At 40.2% G+C, this 22947-nt stretch overlaps 5 protein-coding genes across 5 annotated transcripts; 3 read left to right on the forward strand and 2 right to left on the reverse strand.

Moving 5' to 3' along the window:
* The first annotated feature begins 2 nt into the window (after nucleotides 1-2).
* On the forward strand, nucleotides 3-1370 carry LOC120427017 (glyoxylate reductase/hydroxypyruvate reductase). Its single transcript, XM_039591840.2, has 3 exons — nucleotides 3-326; nucleotides 383-550; nucleotides 614-1370. Exons 1-3 carry the CDS (start codon nucleotides 115-117, stop codon nucleotides 1341-1343), a joined length of 1110 nt encoding a protein of 369 aa, XP_039447774.1. The 5' UTR covers nucleotides 3-114; the 3' UTR covers nucleotides 1344-1370.
* Nucleotides 1363-1878, reverse strand: LOC120427019 (U6 snRNA-associated Sm-like protein LSm3). The gene is made up of 2 exons (XM_039591842.2): nucleotides 1740-1878; nucleotides 1363-1679 (listed from the first exon to the last, which is right to left on the reverse strand). The coding sequence occupies exons 1-2, from the start codon at nucleotides 1755-1757 to the stop codon at nucleotides 1392-1394; spliced, it is 306 nt and encodes a 101-aa protein (XP_039447776.1). The 5' UTR covers nucleotides 1758-1878; the 3' UTR covers nucleotides 1363-1391.
* A 2562-nt stretch (nucleotides 1879-4440) lies between these two features.
* LOC120427005 (H/ACA ribonucleoprotein complex subunit 1) lies at nucleotides 4441-5924 on the forward strand. The gene is made up of 5 exons (XM_039591823.2): nucleotides 4441-4621; nucleotides 4947-5033; nucleotides 5102-5528; nucleotides 5599-5706; nucleotides 5794-5924. Exons 2-5 carry the CDS (start codon nucleotides 4958-4960, stop codon nucleotides 5843-5845), a joined length of 663 nt encoding a protein of 220 aa, XP_039447757.1. The 5' UTR covers nucleotides 4441-4621; nucleotides 4947-4957; the 3' UTR covers nucleotides 5846-5924.
* Nucleotides 5925-12164: 6240 nt separating this feature from the next.
* On the reverse strand, nucleotides 12165-17291 carry LOC120427001 (uncharacterized). The gene is made up of 7 exons (XM_039591817.1): nucleotides 15573-17291; nucleotides 15203-15505; nucleotides 15034-15142; nucleotides 13871-14328; nucleotides 13398-13808; nucleotides 13193-13326; nucleotides 12165-13125 (listed from the first exon to the last, which is right to left on the reverse strand). The coding sequence occupies exons 1-7, from the start codon at nucleotides 17052-17054 to the stop codon at nucleotides 12444-12446; spliced, it is 3579 nt and encodes a 1192-aa protein (XP_039447751.1). The 5' UTR covers nucleotides 17055-17291; the 3' UTR covers nucleotides 12165-12443.
* A 4244-nt stretch (nucleotides 17292-21535) lies between these two features.
* On the forward strand, nucleotides 21536-22894 carry LOC120427003 (zinc finger HIT domain-containing protein 2). Its single transcript, XM_039591820.2, has 2 exons — nucleotides 21536-21687; nucleotides 21748-22894. Exons 1-2 carry the CDS (start codon nucleotides 21662-21664, stop codon nucleotides 22859-22861), a joined length of 1140 nt encoding a protein of 379 aa, XP_039447754.1. The 5' UTR covers nucleotides 21536-21661; the 3' UTR covers nucleotides 22862-22894.
* Nucleotides 22895-22947: the final 53 nt, after the last annotated feature.

A 22947-nucleotide genomic window follows, 5' to 3' on the forward strand; every position in this document is an offset into this window, starting at 1 on the left:
AAAGAGATAACAAGCCAAACAAACCAACGTCGTCGGCCAGTTTGTATCATAAGCTCGGCCTACCAATCACGCACGGATTGCGTCGCGACGCCAGAGAGAGAAAGCTCCCGCACGATGAATACCATCCTGAAGAGCAGCCGCCTGCTGAGCTTATCAGCAACAAGATTGTCAACATCGTTGTGGTGCGGTTTTTCGAGAGGATCGACATCGAGCAGGCCGTCGTTCCAGATTAGACCGTATTGTTTCAACTTTGTCACGATGAAACCGACCGTCTACGTTACAAGGAACGATTACGCCCGGATTGGACTGGATTTGCTCAAAGAAGAGTGAGATATTGTGATATGACTTCGGTCTTTATAATAAGAGGTAATTTCGTTGGCAGATGTGAACTGACCATCTGGGACGAGCCATCTCCCGTTCCGAGGGAGGAATTCATGAAGAACGTGGCCGGCAAGGATGCCATCTTTTGCTCGCTGAATGATCGCATCGATAAGGAGCTGCTGGATCAGGCTGGACCAAGTCTGAAGGTTATCGGGACAATATCCGTGGGGTAAAATCAATTTTAGTGTAGATGCTCTATTGCGTTGTAGATAATCCGGATCTTTGATTTAAGCTTTGACCACATCGACTTGAAGCAGTGTCGCGAGCGAGGCATCCGAGTCGGGTACACACCGGAAGTGCTGACGGACGCAACAGCCGAACTGACCATAGCACTGCTGTTGGCCACGGCTCGACGACTGTTGGAAGCGAACAAAGAAGCTCACACCGGTGGCTGGAAAAGCTGGTCACCCATGTGGATGTGCGGAACGAGCATCAAAAATTCCGTCGTTGGAATCGTTGGCTTTGGGCGAATCGGCCAGGAAATTGCGAAACGACTGGTGCCCTTCAAACCCGCTCAGATTCAATTCTGCTCTCGAACCGATAAATGTTTGACCGCTGAGGAACTGGGCGTAAGTCAGATTCCCTTCGACGAACTGGTGGAAACGAGCGATTTCATCATTGTGGCGTGTTCCTACAACACGGAAACGGCCAATATGTTCAACGATTCGGTATTTTCACGAATGAGACCGTCAACAATCCTGATCAACACCAGCCGTGGCGGGATCATCGACCAGCACGATCTGATCCATGCCCTGAAAGCCGGCAAAATAAGAGCTGCAGGCCTGGACGTAACAACTCCGGAACCCTTACCACTGGACAACCCGCTCCTACACATGAGCAACGTTGTCGTGCTGCCTCACATTGGAAGCGCCGACGTTGAAACGCGCACCGAAATGTCGCGCATAACCGCCTGCAACATAATCAGCGGCCTCAAGGGCGTGAAAATGATTTCGGAAATCTAAATCCAATAAACGCACCAACTATTCAAACCATCTTTTATTGACCACACTCTAACTTCCAACCCGCATCGGCGGCGAAACCAGAATGACCCCGTCTCCCCGCACAAACAGCATCGGAATGGTTCGCTTCGACGTCTTGTACACCTCCTCGTACGTTTCCTCGTCGATCTCGACCGTCGTTACGGTTTCCTCCGCGTCGCCCAGCACCATGTTCAGATGCTGGTCGAAGGCGTGCAGCCGACCGCGCAGTTCTCGCTCGTTGCGCATCTTGACGTAGATTTTCTCGTCCAGGCTCAGCCGGATCAGATCGAGCGGTTCCTTGACCGGGATGATGGGCATCTGAATCGTCGGAGCAGATTTGTATTGACGTGTTTCATTCAATTATTGCAAAAAAAATACCTGTTCCTCTTCAGCCATGGTTATTCTGTAGGGGAAAAAACCCGGTTCCTTTTAGCTTATTGAAATTTGAACTAATCGAATCGCAAAATCGCGCGTTTGTTTATCCGTAAACGATTTGGTTTGATTCGTTTGATTTTATTGTTTGACAATACATGTTCGAAATTCGAACTCGAAACGGAACTGTCACTGTCAAAAAAGGTTATTAAATAAATTTTATTTTTAGAGGCCGAGTTGCCAGATATTCTGCAGACATCCTGACAGAAAATGAAGGGCTAATAAATTTTATTTTGTTATTTAATGTTTGTATTTTTCTTCTTTTATTAATTTTTAATGGAAAACAAAAGTAACGAAGCACCGGATTTGAGTGGTAGAAATGACAGTTCTCTTATAAGGAATACATTGTAGAAAAAAGCAAAAACTGCTCGAATGGAAATACTCTATTGGTAATTTTAATTTGTAATTTTTGCATTTTAAAAATATTAAGTGCTAAAATATATAAAAAAATATCTAATCAATTTTAAAGTTATAATTTTTGTGTTTCGAAAGATTTGAACATTAAAAACATTGAGTTTCGATTTTTTCACAAGGTACTATTTTTTAAAACTATCGATTTTTTCTAAGTTTCTGACCAAAAAAAAAAGTGTATCTAAAAAATCTGATTTCTTTTATATTCAGTTAATTGGGTACTAAACTAGGTACTAAAGCCCTATGTAAATTTTTATGTACAACCTAGTGTACAACGGTAAAAAACACGATTAAAAACCATTTCTGATCACTTTTTTTTTCTGATCACTTTTTTTCATTTTAATGCAAAAAAAAAGTTGACAAGAAAACATTTTTTCTATGGATCAACCATGGTCCCCTTGGAACGAGCTGTCAAGAAGGAGCTTTTCTGTCAAGAAGGATCGCGAGGTTAATTTTTCAAAATTGATTTAAAAATCCATTTTAAACTCTTTGTGGTCGTACAAAGTGTCATTGTACTCAGAAAAATAAGCTTTATCGCTGTAAACAATAATATCCGCAATCTAAGCTTCATTTTAGGACCCAATTTGTGTTTCGAAAAAACAAGTCACATTTTAAGAAAAATACCTCAAGAATGTTGTCCTAAATTTCCAGTTTTTTTAAATGTATTATTCATAATTTATTCACTCAAGAAGATAGAAGTTAAACGAAAAAGATAGTGGTCAAGAATGATCGAGAGATTTGCTCCTATTGTATCACGCTCACGTATCGCATGAGAGATATCTTCTTTAAAATATTAAAATTTTCAAAGTAAAGAATTCCTTTAATTACATTTCAAAAGGGCCAACATTCAATACAACGCCCATTTGAAATGTTTCGTCTTGATGCCAATATTTTCAAAATATTTGTTTCGAATGGATCCTTCAATTTCACAAATCGTCGTTGTCGTGCTAACTTGTCGCACGTACATGTTGGGCCAAATGTCCAATATTCAATCTCTCTAATAAAATTTGATTCAATCTCTCTTAGGAAATTTTATTGGCATTTTTTTCGTCTACATATTTTTTTTCTTTTTATTTGAAAACAATAGTGATTCGTAATTTGAATTTTTATTTTTTGCATTTTAAAAATATCAAATATCAAATTTTAAAAATTGAGCATCCATTCTCATCTACAACTTTGCCGAAGACACCAAATCGATCCGAAAATACCTTGAAATGTTACAGCTTTTCGAATACTTAGGTACCATTTATGTATCAACAGCTTCCAAAATTTAATGGATACTTGTATGGAAAACCAATGACACAAAATGGCTTCTTTGGTTATAGGGAAGGCCTCCACAAAGTTTGAGCCAAACAAAAAATACAAAAAAAATAAAAATGGTCGATATATATAATATAGAGAATTTTGTCCTAAAATTAAGCTTTAATGGAGCACCCGCAGTCGAGCAGTTTTTGACAGTTCGCTCCATAAGAAATACATTTTAGAAAAAAGCAAAAACTGCTCGAATGGAAATGCTCCATTTGTGATATTATTTTTCTTAACGATAAAGCTTTTTTTTATTTGAGTACAACCCAACAACCCAAGGTACAACCGCAAATAAATTTTTAAAAAATAACTTCGCGGCCCTTCTTGACAGTCCAGGTCCTACTTGACAGCTCGTTCCAAGGGGACCATAGTTGATCCATCGAAAACATGTTGTATTGTTATTTATTTATTTATTTTTTGCATTAACTATACGCACTTCAGGCTAGTCTGCAGATCGGAAGGAAAGGGGTCAAGAAACAGCTTTACTAACAGCAGAACAAAGGAGAGGGAGCGATTTCTTGGGGCTTTTCTTCACCCTCTCTGACTTGCTTGCGCTGCCGCTGCTGCCCATTTAATTTTTTTCTTGACCGGTTCCTTCCAAAGTGCGTATACTGCTTTCGGAAGGAACCAGTCAAGAAAAAAATCAAATGGGCAGCAGCGGCAGCGCAAGCATGTCAGAGAGGGTGAAGAAAAGCCCCAAGAAATCGCTCCCTCTCCTTTGTTCTGCTGTTCGTAAAGCTGTTTCTTGAACCGTTTCTTTCCGATCTGCATACTAGCCTTTAAAATGAAAAAAAAGGTGATCAGAAATGATTTTAAATCGTTGTTCATTGTATTGCATTGCTCTGATGTTTTTCCCTAAAAACCTCTTGCATACATTTTAGTTGGCACATCCACAGACTCGAATCAACTGACATCACTGCTTGTCTGACAGTCGCCAAGCGTGGTCCGCTTCAAGTTCTTCGAACGGTGTGCATTGTAAACATGTGCTTGGTTGACGAGCGATTCGAGCTGTGAAATTAACTATTTTTGCAATAATTTGGTGTTTAAACAAGTAAAATTATTGACTGAAGAAGCCCTATAAGGCTAAAACATCTTCTCAAACTATTTGTAGTGTAAGTATGTTGATATTTTAGTGCTAGCCATGTCATTTAAATTTGTGATAATAAAAAAAGCGCTGAAAGTTTGGCTTATGAAATTCCAGTGTTGATTGAAGTTTTAGCGTTATCTTTAGTATATTTTATTTAAAACAAAAACTTATTAAAAGAATGTTTAAGTTGGAAACATTCAGAAAATTTTAAACAAATTTTCTAAAAAAATCCTAACCTCAACCTGATGCTCTGTTTACCTACAGCTGTCAAACATGCCGACTTCAGTGTTACCGTCCGGTACCGGTTTCCGACTTTGAACAAAATTTTATTTTTGGACTTATCATTTTAGATACTCGAAAAATGAGCTTCCGTGGACGAGGTGGTGGCGGTGGCGGGGGATTCCGTGGAGGACGCGGTGGTCCAGGCGGCAGAGGAGGTACTTTTTCGTTTGAAAATTTCAACGTAGGACTACGTTGTACTCAAACATTTGCAATTACCTTTCAGGGCGCGGTGGTGGTGGAGGCGGCCGCGGTGGCTTCAACAACAACCGGTTTAGCCGGGACGATGGTCCCAAAAACATTATCCCGCTTGGCTTCTACGACTACCCGTGCCAGGAGGATCTGGTCGCCAAGGTCGAGGTGGAGAATGTGCCCTTTTTCAACGCTCCCATCTACATCGAGGGCGAGAAGCAGATCGGCAAGGTGGACGAAATTTTCGGCCACCTGCGGGACTTTTACGTGTCGATCAAGCTGATGGACAACATGAAACCGGACGGCTTCCAGCCGAAGCAGAAGCTGTTTATCGATTCGGCCAAGCTGCTGCCGTTGGCGCGATTCTTGCCCGGCAATCAAACGAGGAAACCGGCCGGTCGAGTGGGCAAGCCCGGTGGGCGAGGGGGTGGCGGTCGCGGTGGACCGGGTGGTGGCTTCCGGTGAGGGTTACTGATTTGTGCTTTCTTTTGAAATTTGAATGCAAATTTACTTTTATTTTTTTATTTTTAGTGGTGGTCGGGGTGGGCCAGGTGGTGGAGGTAGAGGAGGCGGTGGATTTGGAGGGCGAGGCGGCGGTGGCGGATTCGGAGGGCGAGGTGGTGGCGGCGGTGGCTTCCGGTAAGTCAACTTTCGTTAACGTTATTCGTTCTTTTGGAGACAAAAATCGATACAATAAACTTTAACAAATTTGTTTTCTCTTTTCAGCGGAAATCGCGGTGGTGGTGGTGGTGGCGGCGGAGGTGGAAAGCGATGGTAGAAGCAATACCATCAACTGTTTCTTCATTTAAAGATTATTGTATCCGAGAGAATGTCTAATAAAGTACCTTGTAAGATAGTTTGTAAGCGTATCAAATGATAACCGATTTTTTGCTTGGAGTATCACCTTATTCTTAGAAAATAATTTTAAAGTTTATGTTATTTTTAACCCATAATGTGAGATCTAGTACCTCGCGGTATGACCAAAACTGACATAAACAACTATGTTATTCAATCCGGTTACGGGGCGACCACTCAAATCCCATTTTCAAATACCCGACTTTTTCTTAAAGCTCAAATAATAGGCATTTATTATCTAAAGAATTATTTCAAACAAAAAACTCTTTATAAGAAAAGTCAATATCAACAAAAAAACAAACAAATTTAAAAAAAAACAAACACAGTTCCGGAGTTTTTTTTTATGAAAAGGTCCAATAAACGAAATTTTCAGTTTTTGCTTATTGTGTGTTTTTGAAACCGCCTTGAGTCAGGGGTATGAAAAAAAAATCAAAAAAGCAGAAACTGGAAATTTGATTTTTGCAATTCCGTCGTGAAACTACTTACTTTTCCTGTCATTCTTGAACGACGAAATAGCCTACTTTTCTGTACCAAAAATAACAGAATCGAATAGCAACACTTTTCAAAATAAATGCTGAAAAGTTCTACTTTTCAGCACTCAAATGGGTGCTGAAAAGTTAAACTTTTCAGCACTTGTTTCGAAAAGTTACACTTTTCAACATTTTTTTGATTTAAACGATTTATTGACAAAATACATGAAAATTTTACATAAAATTTCACTCAGTGTGTGTTTTTTGGGAATTGCAAAAAATGTTGTATGGAACTCGTTGCAAAACTTGATTTTTTCAGCACTCTTCGTATTTATCCAACTCGGTGAACCTCGTTGGATAAATGTACGACTCGTGCTGAAAAAATCCTCTTTTTGCAACTTGTTGCATAAACTACTATTATTGGACATTTAAAAAAAACTCCAGAGTTGTAAAGTTTACAACAAATTCCTTACAAATATTTCAAAAGATGGAAGCTTATTATTATGATTCAGACTAGAAACATAACCATTTATCTTTGAAAAAAAAATCGTTTATTTTTTAAATTGACAAACGTATAGTTTTTGATACTTCGTTTCAACTGAAAATTGCAAAAAGCTAGAGATAACTGAATTTAAAATTTCATTCCTAATTTTATTTTGAATCAAAGAACGCTTCAACATGATTGCTGTTATAATTCCTTCAATGAATTTAGAAAAAAATATCTAGGAATTCGTTAAAAAAATTCTTTTATCAAGTTCCTTTCTTAATTTTGTATCATGACCGGCCCGTGGCTTAATGGCTACTGCTCCCGCCTCATAAGCGAAAGGTTCAGGGTTCGGTTCCCGACCGGTCTCCTTGAAATTTGTCGACTGTAATTGAACTTTGAATATGAACAAAAAAAATCATAGAGTCAGGTGGGATTCGAACTCACACCTTCCGATTGGAAGTCGGATGCTCTAGTCATTCGGCCACCAAGAAATAAATAATCCTTGAGTGAATTAATCCGTAGTAGTGAAATAATGTCACAAGGTCCTTTACTATATAATACAACAATCCCTTCCCCAACGATTCCCCTACACACCACACACCATTATAATCTATAAATAACTCGAACCGGTTGGCACGGTATGTCCCCGGCTTCTTCGTCTTCCCCTGACGGTTCTATGAAATGTGGGATCCGTTCATAGAATCTGTCTCATGCGGTTATTGCAACACAGTAGGCCTGGCCGCTTTAATGAGTGTAATACAGTTCGGGGGTTCTCGAAAGTACTGCAATCATTAATAATGACAAGAAGGAACTTCCCAGTCAACTCAATCGGAATTCTGAAATACGAATCGTTTACGTATTCCGTTTCAAACGCAACAACCGATTCCGTGTACGTACCGGTTGTTGCGTTTGAAACGGGATACGTAAACGATTCGAATTGAATTCCGTTTCAGAATTCCGATTGATTTGACTGGGTTGAGGCGTAATCTAACCATAAGTTCATCCCGGATGCTTTCTTCGGACTGGCGGCGCTTGTGTTCGATTAGATTAGATTAGAAAAATCAAAGGATTGGACTTTTCCTTTTTGAATGCGACTGATAATTACAAACGTTTCAATAATTTTGTATCGGAAAGTCTAATAATATTGAAAATCCCGGCGAATCTCAAAATGCAGAATCTTGAAATTAAAAGGACAGATTTAGTTTAGAAATGGAGTTAAAAAAAAGAAGTTGTCTTTATTGCTGTCGGCCTACGTGTCGCCAACTATTGCTAGTACTAACCAGCAACCTTTGGATTGTGAGTCCACTGCACTGTCCGATTAATCCACCCTGGCGGGACCGAAATGAAATAAACCGGAGTGAAAATAAACGTGACAAGATACAGGGTTGTTACGGAAAAGTTAAAAAAAATCCGCGCCGACCCAAAACCCAATCCGCGCCAAATTCGCGCCATATAAAAAAAGAAATTCGCGACAAACACAGAACAGAGTAACAAACCCTAGTAACATTTTTAAACTTACAGGTTTTATCATGGTTCTGAAAACCCTCATACGGCCTAAATAGGCTTTTATGGCCTACTTAAACCTAAAATGTTACTAGGGAAATGACTTATTTTTTAAGAAAAAGAATAACAATCTGAAAGCATTTGGATCAGTACCGTTGATCAGTTGTGGATTCAAATCCCAGCTGCACCAAGTGGAACCTTTTTCGCCATTTCTGAAAGATTTCTAGCAGTTGTTGTAACACTATAAATATCGTTGCTTTGAAAACACATTCAGCAAAAAAAATCTTAAATTCTAAATTTTAAAAATTAAAAACCTTAAAATATAACAATCGCAACATTTTAAAATCTATTGATTTTGTACTCCACAATTCTTCGCAAAACTTTACACCGGAAAATCGAAACACGAAATTCCTATTATTTTCTTATCTAAATTTCTCTAAATTAAAATATGACTCCGAAAATGATCCGAACTAAGAAAATGGCAAAAATTGTGGTAATTAAGAATTTGAGAATTTAATAATTTAATAATTTCATAATTTGATAATTTAATAATTTAATAAATAAATAATTTAATAATTTAATAAATAAATAATTTAATAATTTCATAATTTCATAATTTGATAATTTAATAAATAAATAATTAAATAATTAAATAAATAAATAATTAAATAATTAAATAAATAAATAATTAAATAATTAAATAATTAAATAATTCAATAATTAAATAATTTAATAATTTAATAATTTAATAATTTAACAAATAAATAATTTAATAATTTAATAATTTCATAATTTGATAATTTAATAATTTAATAAATAAATAATTTAATAATTTAATAATTTCATAATTTGATAATTTAATAATTTAAAAAATAAATAATTTAATAATTAAATAATTAAATAATTAAATAATTAAATAATTTAATAATTTAATAATTTAATTATTTAATAATTTAATAATTTAATAATTTGATAATTTAATAATTTAATAATTTAATAATTTAATAATTTAATAAATAAATAATTTAATAATTTAATAATTTAATAATTTCATAATTTAATAATTTCATAATTTGATAATTTAATAATTTAATAATTTAATAATTTAATAATTTCATAATTTGATAATTTAATAATTTAAAAAATAAATAATTTAATAATTTAATAATTAAATAATTAAATAATTAAATAATTTAATAATTTAATAATTTAATAATTTGATAATTTAATAAATAAATAATTTAATAATTTAATAATAAAATAATTTAATAATTTAATAATTTAATAATTTAATAATTTAAAAATTTAATAATTTAATAATTTAATAATTTAATAATTTAATAATTTAATAATTTAATTATTTAATAATTTAATAATTCAATAATTTAATAATTTTAGAACGAAATTGAAGAATCAAAAAAAAAATTGATAATTTTTTTTCGTATTATTTTAATGTGCTAATTCGTATTTCTTTTTGCGTTTTTTAGTCTGCAAGTTTTGGCAGTTTCAAATGATGAATTCTATTTTTTGTATATTTGAATATGTAGTCAATTCTGAAATTTTCCAATGGTTGAATTTCAGATTTTTTTTAATTTGAAAATTACATTTCGCTTTTAGACGGAGATTTTAGCAGATTGCTAAGTGGATTTCGTCATGTTGTGATAATTGGGAGTAGAACCAATTCTACCTGAATCAGAGTGGCACCAGAATCTTTCAATTTTTTTACTAACCACAAAAGTCAAAATTTAAATTTTAGATTGAAAAAACCTAAAATATCTAAAAGTTTCATAGCTTCAAATTTTTGAAATTCTTTAATTTTTCGAATGTTGTCTTTTGATCCTAATAGAATTGTTATTAATGTGATTTTTCAATATTTATTGTTTGCTATATTAAAAAATGCCTTGAAACCTTTGAAAGCCTGTACCGAGCTAAAAAATAATCTAAGCGTTAAATCCTATCCGGAACATACCCTAATAATCATTTAAGTACATCCTCATGTTTATATCTTTGAAAAAAAAAATAAATATTATTCAGAAGAGAAAAAATTAATGTATCCTGTGAATAATAAGAGAAAAATATTTAAACCAGGTAAGCAAATGTTTAAAAAATAATGAAATCTCAATACATTTTTAAAAATATACGCTCCTTGATGATTATTTCGATGTTTCGTATTAAGAAAAATAAATCAATAATTTTCAGAAGAAAATTTTCTACATAAATAACTTCTTACAAATTGATGTTTTTACACTCAACAAAAAAGATTGAATTTATTTAATTGCTGATAATATTTTCCTTTGTTACTTGAAAGAAATTCTATCGTTCTCAATTATGTATTTATCAAAATTGCTATCCGCGCGAAATCCGCGCCTGAACAAAATTAGCCAGCAAATCCGCGCCAGATCCGCGCCGTCCGTAACAACCCTGCAAGAATCATACGAATATCTATTTTTTATCATTCAACAATACAAATGATTCAAAACTGAAAATTAGAAAATATGGAAAAACAAACATTTCAGAAATTATAAATAACAAAACAAAATTATGAATGAAATTTCAACAGAACAGATATAAAATCTGTAATTTGGAAATTCAAAATAAAAATTATGCAGAATTAAATGATAATTTTAGTATTTAAGTCAAGATTAAAGGATTCATAAATTCAATAGTTCAAAAAAAATTGAAACCTAAAAAATTCAGAAATTCCAAATCAAAATTTCAAAAGTTTAAAAAATCTGAAATATAGAAATTCCAAAATACATATTTACGAAAAACCCGAAATTCTAACAATCAAAAACTCTAATTTTTCAAAAATCAAAACAAAAACTCGAAATTCTAGAACTAAAAATGTGGAGCTTAAAAAAAAAATTAGAAATTTAAAAATACAAAATTAATGAATTTAAAAATTCAAGAATTGAAGAATTTAAGAATTTTAATATTTAAGAATTTAATAATTTAAGAATTAAGGGATTTAAGAATTTAAGCATATAAGAATATAAGAGTTTAATTATATGTACCAGCCTCATTTTATAATTTCCAAATTTCTTGGCTTCCTAATTTCCTAGTTTCCTAATTTTTTAGTTTCCTAATATCCTAAGTCATTATTTCCTAATTTCCTAATATCCTAAGTCATTATTTCCTAATTTTCAAATTTCATATTTCTCAACTTCCTTTTTTTCCTAGTTTCCTAATTTCCTAACTTCCTAATTTTCTAGTTTCCTATTTTTTTAATTCAAAATTTCCTAATTTTTGAATTACCTATCCTCCTAACTTTCTTATTTCCTAATTTCCCAGATACCCAATTTCCTAATTTTTGAATTGCCTTGCTTTCTAACTTCCAAATTTCCTAACATAATAATTTCCTTATTTCATAATTTCTTAATTTCTGGAGTTTTTTTTGAAAAGGACCAATAAACCAAATTTTCAGTTTTTGCTTTTTGGGTGTTTTTGAATGCCCCTGACTCAAGGCGGTTCTAAAAACACCCAAAAAGCAAAAACTGGAAATTTGGTTTATTGGACCTTATCAAAAAAAACTTCAGATTTCCTAATTTCCTTATTTCCAATTTTTTAACTTCTCAATATCCTAATTCCCTAATTTCCTTATTTTATAATTTCCTAATTTTATAATTTACTAATTTCCTTATTTCTTAATTTCCTAATTTCGTAAATTAATAATATCATAGTTTCATGGTTTCCTAATTTCGTAACTTCCTTATTTCATAATTTCCTTAAATTCATGATTTGGAATGTGATAAAATTCTACCGCAAACGATAACAACACAACATTGCCACAGTAAATCTATGCAATTTTTATTTCGAAGCAGTTAAACATTCCAGTAAACATCTGATTATTTTTTGTTTAGTAAAGGGGATTGTGTAGTATAAATCATATATATTTTATAGTTCCATCTTCCCATGCACGTCTAAAATCTATGTTAGTGTGTGAACTCCTCAATATCGTTGGATTAAATTTTGTCAATCCATTATGAAATATCTGAATACATAAATCTGAGTGTTATATGTTTATATAGTTGCAATAAGTTTACCTCTCGCGTCGCCTCCCCTTAGTATCCACCCTCCTGCTGGTCGTACTCGCCCTGATCGGTGTCCATGTGGGGAACTCGTGGCGTGGCCAGCGATTGATAATCGTCCTTACCCAGCTGCGGCGTGCGATCATTCTCCTGCTGACTCGGCCCCACCGACGGCGGTCCCAAGTCGTCCAGCGAGAGTTGCGTGTTGAACTGCTCGTTCCCGGTGCCGGCAATGTTGTACAGCGACTGGGACGGATCGTACGCAACGGACGTTTGCGCGCCAGAGTAACCAGCCTCCGGCTGCTGCTGCTGCTGTTGTTGCGATTGATCTTGCTCGGTCGCGTCGACCGGCGTCGATGGCGTTGTTTCTTCCTCGCCCGACGGAGCTCCTCCTCCTCCTCCTCCTTCCTGCTCGTCTTCGGCGCCTTCGTCCTCGCGACGCACCAAGCCGAGCATGTCGAGCATGTTGCGTTTGACCGTATTTTCCTGGCAGGCCTCCACCGTCGGGTAGACGCTCTTTCGGTCGCACGTGACCAGATGGCGGGCCAGGGCGTTTCCATCGGAAGATGAGAAACCACAGATGCAGTGGAGTTCGGACTCCAGGGCGGACACCGAGTAGTCGGAGGACGCGTTCGGATTGCACGATGCCGTGTGGCCAACCATCGACGGCAGGCAGGCCGTACGGTAGGTGCACTTGACGCACTTTAGCAAGCCACTGAGGAGGGGGGAAATTACGAAATTAGTTAACTGGGAATAAAAATCAGAAGAGGTTCAAGTCTTACATGATGTGGTTATCCTCGTCAAAATCATTGTCACACTCGAGGCAGATTTTGCCGCAGGCCATGTTCAGCGTTACGCTGCCGTACGATTCCAGCGTCATGAAGGTGGCCAAATCTTTCTGCACGATTGCCTTGTGCTGTGTAAAAATAAAAAGAATCCTCGTTACTTTCGTAGAATTTGCGCAACTTTTTTGTTTAAATAACTCACCTTCGGCTTCGCCACGTTGGTCGCCGACTTGGTGATGGGCTTGACGCCGGACGCCTTGGCGGGCACGTGCGCAAACAGCGCGTGCACCTTGAGCGCCCCCTTGGTCAAAAACTGCAGCGCGCACTTGGGACACTTTTTCGCGTTGGTCTTGTTGAAGTGCGCCTTCAGGTGCTTCATGAAATCGGTCACGTTCTCCGCGATGGGGCCGTCCGCGTTACAAACCAGCGTCATCTTGAGACAGAACGGACACTGGATCAGGCCGGAGGCGTTGTGCTTCTTGTAGAAGTGGTTGATGGTCAGATGGTGCGAGGAACTCTTAAAGTCACATCCGGCACACTTGTACGGCATCTCGTTCTGCAGGTGCAGCTTTTGCAGATGGGACGCCAGCATCTGGGTCGTTCCGAAGCGTTGCTGGTGGGAGAAATTTTAAGGTTGCCAAATGACTAATAATTTCTTGATGCTCTCGCACTTACCTCGCAGATCAAGCAGTTGTACGTGGAGGCCACCGAGTTCTTCGTCTCGAGCGAATGAATTAGCACCGTGTGCTTCTTGAGCGCTTCCTCGTTGGCCCAGTTCTCCAGGCAGTAGCGACACTGGACTTGGCCGTCCGGCAGCGGGTTCGCGTGACGGAACAGATGGTCCTGGAAGTCGACGTTGTTGCGGAACGTGGTCGGGCACTCCGGACAGGTCACGCTAAAGTCGGACGGTTCGGCACCCTCCTTGACCTCGCCACCGGCCGGTTCCAGCTGGCCGTAGTAGTACGTCTCTAGCGGAATCTGCTCCTCCTTTTCCTCGTGGACGACGACGCGGGACTTCTTGGAGGAAGAAGCGGCCGCGGCCGCCGCCGCTGCAGCAGCCGTTTTTTCCTCTTCCTTTTTAAGCTTTTTAAGGAGAATCTTTTTCGGAGCCTCCGGCGCCGGCGGAGGAGGAGCTAAAAATTAGGCGGGGGATTTAATTCACCAATTGAGTGCTTGTTTATTTTTTGAGCATAGAAAATATTTCTCAAGTATTGAAAAGATGAGCTTTTGGTTTAGTGATTCGATTGTTTTTAAATGGCTTCTGTTGGTTTCATTTTATTCCAAGAGATTATTATTTTACATCGCAATCGTTAAACAGAAAATAAGGTACTTGGGGCAAGGGTAAATTATAAGTTTCTAACTTCTAAACCTCGTAATAAAAGATAAGAATCATTTTAAATTCTAAAGACTTTCGCAACACAACTGTTATCAAATTAATTTTAACTGGTCAAGTGCCCTTCCGTTATTTTATGCCTCGCGCTCTTTCTCCCTCTCTCTCCCTCCCTCACAATCCTGACCCTTTTCCTACACTTTTTGGGAAACATTTCTCTCTTTCAAGACTTTTTTTTAAGTTTATCAATTTGCTGAAAGAAAAAAGAAATGAAAAACAGGTGATTGGTGAGATTGAAGTGACGGTCGAACTGAACAGCGGAGAACAAGACGAAACTGGCCTGGCTTTTGCAAATTTAGCCCCGAGCACAACGTAATTGACGAGAAATATTTTCTATGTGAACGAAAACTGTTACAACAGATCATCCAGGGAAGCAAAAATCGAATAACGGGAGGGGGGACGTTCCTTGAACTTGAGTGTAAATATAAAAAGGCGTGTGTCTACTAACATTGTTCCTTGGGCTTGCGTCCCCGCTTGGCTCCGGTGTAGGCTGACTTGACGGGCGAGCTGTGCACCTCGACCGGGTAGGTCCAGTGCTTGAAGGGATCCGCTGCGGCCTGTAGATGAGGAGCGATTAGAACCGAGTTGAGCTCAACTAGACCCCCCAAGAATTTTACCTTATTCAACCGCGTCACCAGATTGTCCTTGGTTTCGATCTTGGTCTGCTCGGCAATGTGCGCCACGATCGTGTCGAACGCCTGGCCCGGCGAGTTGCCGTACGTCTCGCGCCACACCAGCTCGTTCAGGAACTGCTGGATGATCTGGCGCGACAGCAGCGACAGCGTGTTCTGGAACATCCGCGGCACGATGCGGCGCAGATAGTCCATGATGTTGGCGTTGCTGTGCTTGCTGTTCGAGTCCGTCGGCGACACCTGCTGGACGATCTTGTAGCCCATGTTGTTGAGGGTGCCCTTGTCGACCTGGAATGCGGAGGGGAATTCGTTTCGTAAGTAAGGCAACCTTAGCCTCAAACTCAAATCAACTCACCGTAAGATCCGTCAGGATGACACTGTCCTTGTGCACCCAACCGCTGAGCGGTTCCAAAATCTTCGAGAAGCGCTTCTTGTAGTTCCGTTCGCCATCGCTCAACGGTTCAACGGCACGCAGTCGAACCAGCTTAGCTTCCGGGTCGAGCACGCCAAGCACCTCCACCTTAACTTGCCGTTGTTGTCCGTCCTGTGTAGTCGTGCCGAGCGAGATCACGCCCACCTCGATCTTCTTCCCAATTCCACCGAGCAGCTTCATGTGCTGGCACAGGGCCACGGTGCAGATCGATCGCAGCCACGTGTACAGTCCCTTCACGTACAGGTTGTCCACCTTGACCCAGTTGACCACGTTCGACACGTTCGTCTGACAGCTCCAGTGGTAAATCAGCTTCAGGATGACGGATGGCGGATGCGGAGATCCCTCGAACTGGGATCCGTTAAACACGGAGATGAACCGCGTCGGACAGCACTCGCTGATCCAGACGTAACCGCCCGAGTAGGCAAACTTGGACGCGTCCGAGTACATTCCCAGCTTCAGCGGCGTTCCACGATGGATTTGACAATACTGTTCCGACTTGACCAAACCCTGCTGAATCAACCATTCCGTGAACTTGGTGGCCGTGTGCATCAACACGTTCTTGACCTTGGCGTCCAACTGAGGTCGATCCGCCGGAACCTTATCCGCCGAACGCAGCGAGGGACGAGCAATGACCACCAACGAGGGGAACGTCTTCCCCTGGATCTTACTGAACGAAATTTCCCGAGAATCAGCAATCGGTTTACCCGAATCATCCTTGGTCAAATCGACGATGGCCGTCGGCTCTGCCGTAACCTTCTTCTTCTCCTTGTCCCCACCAACCAACAGCCCTCCAATCGAAGTGGCCTCCGTCGGTCGTACATTACTAGCAGTGATGCTTTGAGGTTTCTCCGGCTTTTTCGGCGTCTTAACTTCCGGCACCACCGCCTTCTTATCCGGCAGTTTCTTGTCGTCCTTCTTCTTCAGCGATTCCTTCGCGGCAGCCTCCTTCGCCGCCTTCTTCTTCATCTCCAGCCGCTTGGACAGCGGAATGTACTCCTCATCATCATCGTCCGCGGCAAAATCAGCCCCCGCATCCGCATCATCGTCCGCTTTGTACTCCGACCGGCGACTCTTGCGCTTGCCACTCTCGAGCGCCGGCGAAGCACTCCGCTTCGAGGAACTCGATGGCGTCACCACCGGCGGTGGCTTCTTCTTCGCCAGCGACGTAATCGGTTTCGAGATCTGCTCCAGCCCCGGAACCGGCCCCAGCACCTGGTACGCCGTAAACACCTCCCCCGAGAAGATGTTCTTCCCACCCGCCTCCTTCACAATGTCCTTCAGCTTGCTCCGAATGTCGTTGTGCTCCTTTTCGGCCTTCTCGTAGGCGGCCTTTTGCGCCGGGCTCAGCTCGTCCGCCCAGTACTCGAGCCGCAGCGTAACTTCATCCTCCGGCAGGGGCGCCATGTTGGATTTTTCCGTCACCGAAAATGCCACCACCTTCAAACGTGATTTTCACCGTGAAAAACACACGCAATTCACGGAAATTCACACGACCGACGCGCACCCTGCACTTATGCACACGATTTGACTATTTTTACCCAGTTACTTTGCACAATTTTTCGAATATTTGCAAAATTTGCAGCACAACACACGAGAACTTTTTCGTGGATCAAACCTCGCGTCACTTTTGACTTCTTCTTCTTCTTTGTTCGTGCGGCGATGCGTGTTTGGGTCGGTAAAATCGGTAAAATGGCAGGGCTGGAATTCAATCGCGTGTACAGCAACACCCCAGTAGTTTGATTTTCGATTTCCCTTACTGATTCGACCAATTCGAATTCAGAGCCGTAATGTCAGTATTATTTTTTTTATTTTTTTTTATTTGTCTTTTTTTAACGCGGCTAAAAATTACAAATGTTTCAATAATGTTGTACTCGCAGAATCTTGTCATGCCGAAAAGAACGGATTTTTTTGCTCAAAATGAAGAAAAGCAGAGGGGAAAGCTATTAAAATAATCAATTAATTTTCTAAAAATTAAAAAAAAACGTTACTTAATCCACCTTAAGGTGGTTGGTGCCTTCCTCGCATTCATGTTGTATTTTAGGTTGTATTTACAAATTAATTGAAGAGTTTTTTTTTACTTTTTTTTCATTTAATTTTTATAATTATTGATTTTACTTGAACAGCAATTTTCAATTTTTTTTTACCAACTCTCCAAAACAAAGGAGAAAAGTCTAATGAGTTATAAAAAAAAATTAAAAGTTCGTGTAAATCTTTGTCGAGACAAAATGATGCAGCAACATAATCAATACAGATTTTTTCCAGAAGAGACGCAGACACTGCGCATGCAAGGGGGTGTGGCTGCCAATCCCCCGCGTGGACCAAAATCCCTACGCAGCATGCGCGACTCTCGCGCGTAAGCAAAAAGATCCGGCCTTTGAGGTTATGCAAAAATCACCCTTTTTTGCAGCTACAAAAAAACTTTTTCTTGGCATAACTTTAAAAGTACTTCATTAAACAGAATAAAATTTAATAGGGTCTTAGGGGACCCCAAACCGAACAGAATAAGGCGGATCCGGCCAAAATCGGTTCAGCCAGTTCTGAGATAATCGTGTGGAAAAAAAATCATGTCTACACACATCCCCACAGACATTTGTTCAGAATTTGATTCTGAGTCGATAGGTATACGTGAAGGTATATCTAGGAGTCGTATTTAAGAAGTTCATTTTTCGAGTGATTTTATAGCCTTGCCTCAGTGAGGTGAGGAAGGCAAAAACTGAAATTTTGAAATTTATAAATAAATACAAAGCGGATTCGTTAATCAGAATTTTGCTTCTTCGAATGTCCGTTAATTCGAATGCTCGCTAATTCGATCATATTCGAATTAAAAAGCTCTCAACACAGACAAACAGACGTAAACACGACGTAAATCATTGAACATTGTATTCCAAAATCCATCAATCACCAAAATCAACTAACAACTAGCTCAATCTGGCGGCCAAAACTGGTATCAAGCAGTGCGTAATTGTATTGGTGCATGATGTGATTCGTGTAGTAGTGAAGAAGCTTTATTTGTTTACTAACACTTATGACACTTATGCTGCTGGTTGACCATGTCAACGCAAACCGGAACAGATTCGAAGTTAACACCTTATAGAGTGGCCCTTTTAATCCCTTGTTGTTTCGTTCCCCTGCCGTGTATCGTTCTTTTTGCTACGAGACCTCCGCCTCTCGGGGGTTCTTAGTGCAAAGGTATGGCACGGGAACAGGGCAACGCTTCAGCCTCGGGTTTAGAAACCTCTGGATTGTTGGTTCAGTGCCGGTCTGAATGATTCACAAAACGCGGCCGAAGGGAAAATGACCTCCGTGAGGCTGAAATTGACCCACCTGAAGGCGGTTTTTTTTCTCGATTAACAGAGTTGGTAGAGGACGCCGAATCGGCACAGAAAGTTTTCTTCAACGATCAAACCTCAATTTTCAGCGGCTGCTGAAATGTGTGCTCCCAGATCTTTTGCCGTTGACCTTGTTGATGAAACGGTAAGAACAAACATGAACCAAAACAAAAACAGAATTATTTTGGGGCGCTAGCTGAAACGTCAATGTGGAATGTGCCTTGACTGTAGCGCCATCATTGTGCTCTCAACATCAAAACCAGGTGTCAAACTGATGTCAAAATTTGAACCCCAACGATTTTTTGAAAATTTTAGAATAATAGAATTTTTGAATAATAGAATTTTTGAATTATAAAATTTTTGAATTTTAGAATACGCGTTCAATCGAACATTTCTTGGAGGTCACGAAAATAATGCGCAACTTTTCTTGGCCGCGTTCCTTCCGAGCTCCGTACTCAGCTTTAAATAGAAAAGAAAAAAGGAAATTTTCAACTCTGCAACAAAAACAATCATCGGTTGAGTTTTACTTCCAGATTTTTTGTAATGGTTCTATAAGCTATTGTCTTTCATATGTTTATAGGACCTATTAAAAAAAAAAAAAAAACTCTTGACTTTCATTTTAGTTAGCTTAAACAACTTTTGCGGTAAAAGAAGAATATGTTTAGTGTCGAGTCGTGTGGTGTTCGTTGGATCGATCGGAGTGTGAATCGGTGCGCGAGAACCCGCGGGAAAGTGGTAGAAAGTTCTCGAAATCATTGAAAAAGGGGTCGCGGCGTGGCCAGAGAAGTAGGCCATCAGTCGTGTGGTGTTCGTTGGATCGATCGGAGTGTGAATCGGCGCGCGAGAACCCGCGGGAAAGTGGTAGAAAGTTCTCGAAATCATTGAAAAATGGGTCGTGGCGTGGCCAGAGAAGTTTGCCATCAGTCGTGTGGTGTTCGTTGGATCGATCGGAGTGTGAATCGGCGCGCGTGAACCCGCGGGAAAGTGGTAGAAAATTCTCGAAATCATTGAAAAAGGGGTCGCGGCGTGGCCAGAGAAGTAGGCCATCAGTCGTGTGGTGTTCGTTGGATCGATCGGAGTGTGAATCGGCGCGCGTGAACCCGCGGGAAAGTGGTAGAAAGTTCTCGAAATCATTGAAAAATGGGTCGTGGCGTGGCCAGAGAAGTTTGCCATCAGTCGTGTGGTGTTCGTTGGATCGATCGGAGTGTGAATCGGTGCGCGAGAACCCGCGGGAAAGTGGTAGAAAGTTCTCGAAATCATTGAAAAATGGGTCGTGGCGTGGCCAGAGAAGTTTGCCATCAGTCGTGTGGTGTTCGTTGGATCGATCGGAGTGTGAATCGGCGCGCGTGAACCCGCGGGAAAGTGGTAGAAAATTCTCGAAATCATTGAAAAAGGGGTCGCGGCGTGGCCAGAGAAGTAGGCCATCAGTCGTGTGGTGTTCGTTGGATCGATCGGAGTGTGAATCGGCGCGCGAGAACCCGCGAGAAGTAGTGGAAGCTTCGGGAAATCAACGAATAAGAGATTTGCGTCGCCGCGTATTATATTTACATTTCATTCTGAAAGCCCATCCCATAGCATCGGTGCTCAGATGGCACGCCGGCGGTAAGAAGTAAAAATACGCGATTGATAAGTCCTTCTCATAGCGTCGTAGCTCGGAAGGCAACGATTGTTTCACTTTCTGGTCATATCATCTACCAAGATGAATCCTGACCTTCCCTTTCCTTCCCCTACTAACACAATTCCCCCAATTCCCGTGATGCCTGAAGGAGATGCTGTGGATTCAACGGTCTCATGCGGTGTCAACAGGTATAGAGTGACAAACTCTGTGTCTGATGAGTCTGCAACTTCAAATATCGGACTAACATTCCTACCTTTGTTGAACTGCATCTCCTTGGGGGGGCGCCGGTATTGACTTAAAGCAGAGATCTTCAGGGGTTATACAGTGAGGATGATTAGCTCCCATTATTCATCTGTTGGTTCATTGTGTAACTTCAGCTGATCCGTCAATAACGGAGTAGCAGCTCATTGGCAGTCAACCATGCTCATGCTCTGCTCATGCTGCTCAAAAGAAGAATATGTTTAGTGTCATCAGATAATTGCTTTGTGTAGATGTTTAGGGAATAAAACAATTAATTTTAAAAATTTTTGATTGCTCAAAATGGTTTACACTTGCATTTACACTTTTGGACCAATTTTAGGCCCAGCGTAAACAAAAAGTACGTAAAACCACGCGTAAAACACTAACATTTTAGCCGAAATCTATCCAGGTTTTTAAGCGAAGATGGCGTTCGAATGGTGAACGTCCGAAATGTCAAAATCGCGCAGTAGCACCAACATTAGAAAAAAATGTGGCGGTCATGCCATAGCACACTTTTTTTGCAATGTTGGTACCACTACGTGATTTTGACATATGACTACGTGATTTTGACATTTCGGGCGTTCACCATTCGAACGCCATCTTCGCTTAAAAACCTGGATTTCTTGGTTCCTGACCAAGCCTCGCAAAAAAAAAATCTCCTTGTTTTAAATCCAGCCCTGCTTCGCAGTCGGTAAAAACGCACCATCACCTTTTTGACGTTTCTCTGCTCCGATCTGTTTACCTTGCGCATTCGGTCGAGCGCAAAATTTCAATCGTTTCGTGAGCGAACCGCCCAAATTTTTTTTCACTCTGAATATTTTAAAATGAATTCAGAGGAAATCTGTAAAATGTGTGTAACTTTGGTAAGCGTCAAGAGATTTTTTCAATAAACGCTTCATTTTGTTTCTAGTTGCCAAACGGCGCCGTCCAAGTACTGCTGTCCTCGCTGTAATGTTCTGTACTGCTCACTGGCCTGTTACAAATCCAGCCAACATCTGCAGTGTTCCGAGAGTTTCTACAAGGAAAATGTGATTCAGGAGATGACCATGGTCCGGGACGAGCAGCAGGCCCAGCAGTCGTCCCATAAAATGCTGGAAATTCTGAGTAATTTAGAGCAGAACGATTTGTCCATCGACGAAGGAACGGAAGCCGGCTATGAAGAGGACGAGGACGAGGACCGATTTGAGGAGATTGATTCGGACGACGCCGAGGACGTGCCGGATTTGAGCGAGAGGCTTGGGAAGGTAAATTTGGACGATCCTAATGCCGTGTGGGAGCGGTTGACGGAGGAAGAGCGCAAGGACTTTCAAAGTTTGCTTGAGAACGGGGACGTTGGACGGATTTTGCCGGAGGTGGATCCATGGTGGAACGGTGAATTTAAAGTTGAGCTTGTTCAGGCCGCGGAAAGTAAGGTTGTATCAAAGGGTGAATCGCACTTGCTTGAAACGTGTCCTTCGGTGAAACGAGTCATCCGGAGCTTCTCGGAACTGTCCAGCAAACCACCTTCGCCATTGATGAGGTACAACGTGACCAACATTCTGGCCGCGTACGCTTTCGTGTTTCGTTATTTCAACGGAGATTTCACTGGGAATGCTCCCGAGGTGGTCAACACGTTGATCTCCATCGCAGGGAATTTTAAGCAAAACTCAAACTACGATTCGCAGTCGTTGGCCGTGGAATCGGTTTGTCACGAGTGTCGTCAGGAGCAGCTGCCTGCGGACAAGGAAACGAGTCGGTTGCTCACGCAAGACGTCGAAAAGCTACTCGCAGGGCCGGAACAGTGCGGACAAAAGTACCGGAAACACTTCCTGCTGGCGGCCCTTTCCGATGTGCACAGGTTGATTGTCCTCACGAAGGGCTATGATGGCGAAAAGACCAAAGCTTCAAGGGATGTTGAGGGTGGCGAATTCAGTAGTAAGTTTAAAGACGACATTGGCGAACTTAAATACCTAGAACCGGTAAAGGTTCGAAGTTATTTGAAGAAGATTGAATTTATGCTCTCGTACGCCAAAGATCACGTTTGAGCCAAATAAGAAATAAAGTTGGTATTATGTTAAGTTCTCTGTTTTTGTTGGCCACGTGATAATCACAGATCATATTCCAATAAGAA

This window comes from Culex pipiens, chromosome 3, assembly GCF_016801865.2.
Source record: "Culex pipiens pallens isolate TS chromosome 3, TS_CPP_V2, whole genome shotgun sequence".
NCBI lineage: Eukaryota > Metazoa > Arthropoda > Insecta > Diptera > Culicidae > Culex > Culex pipiens.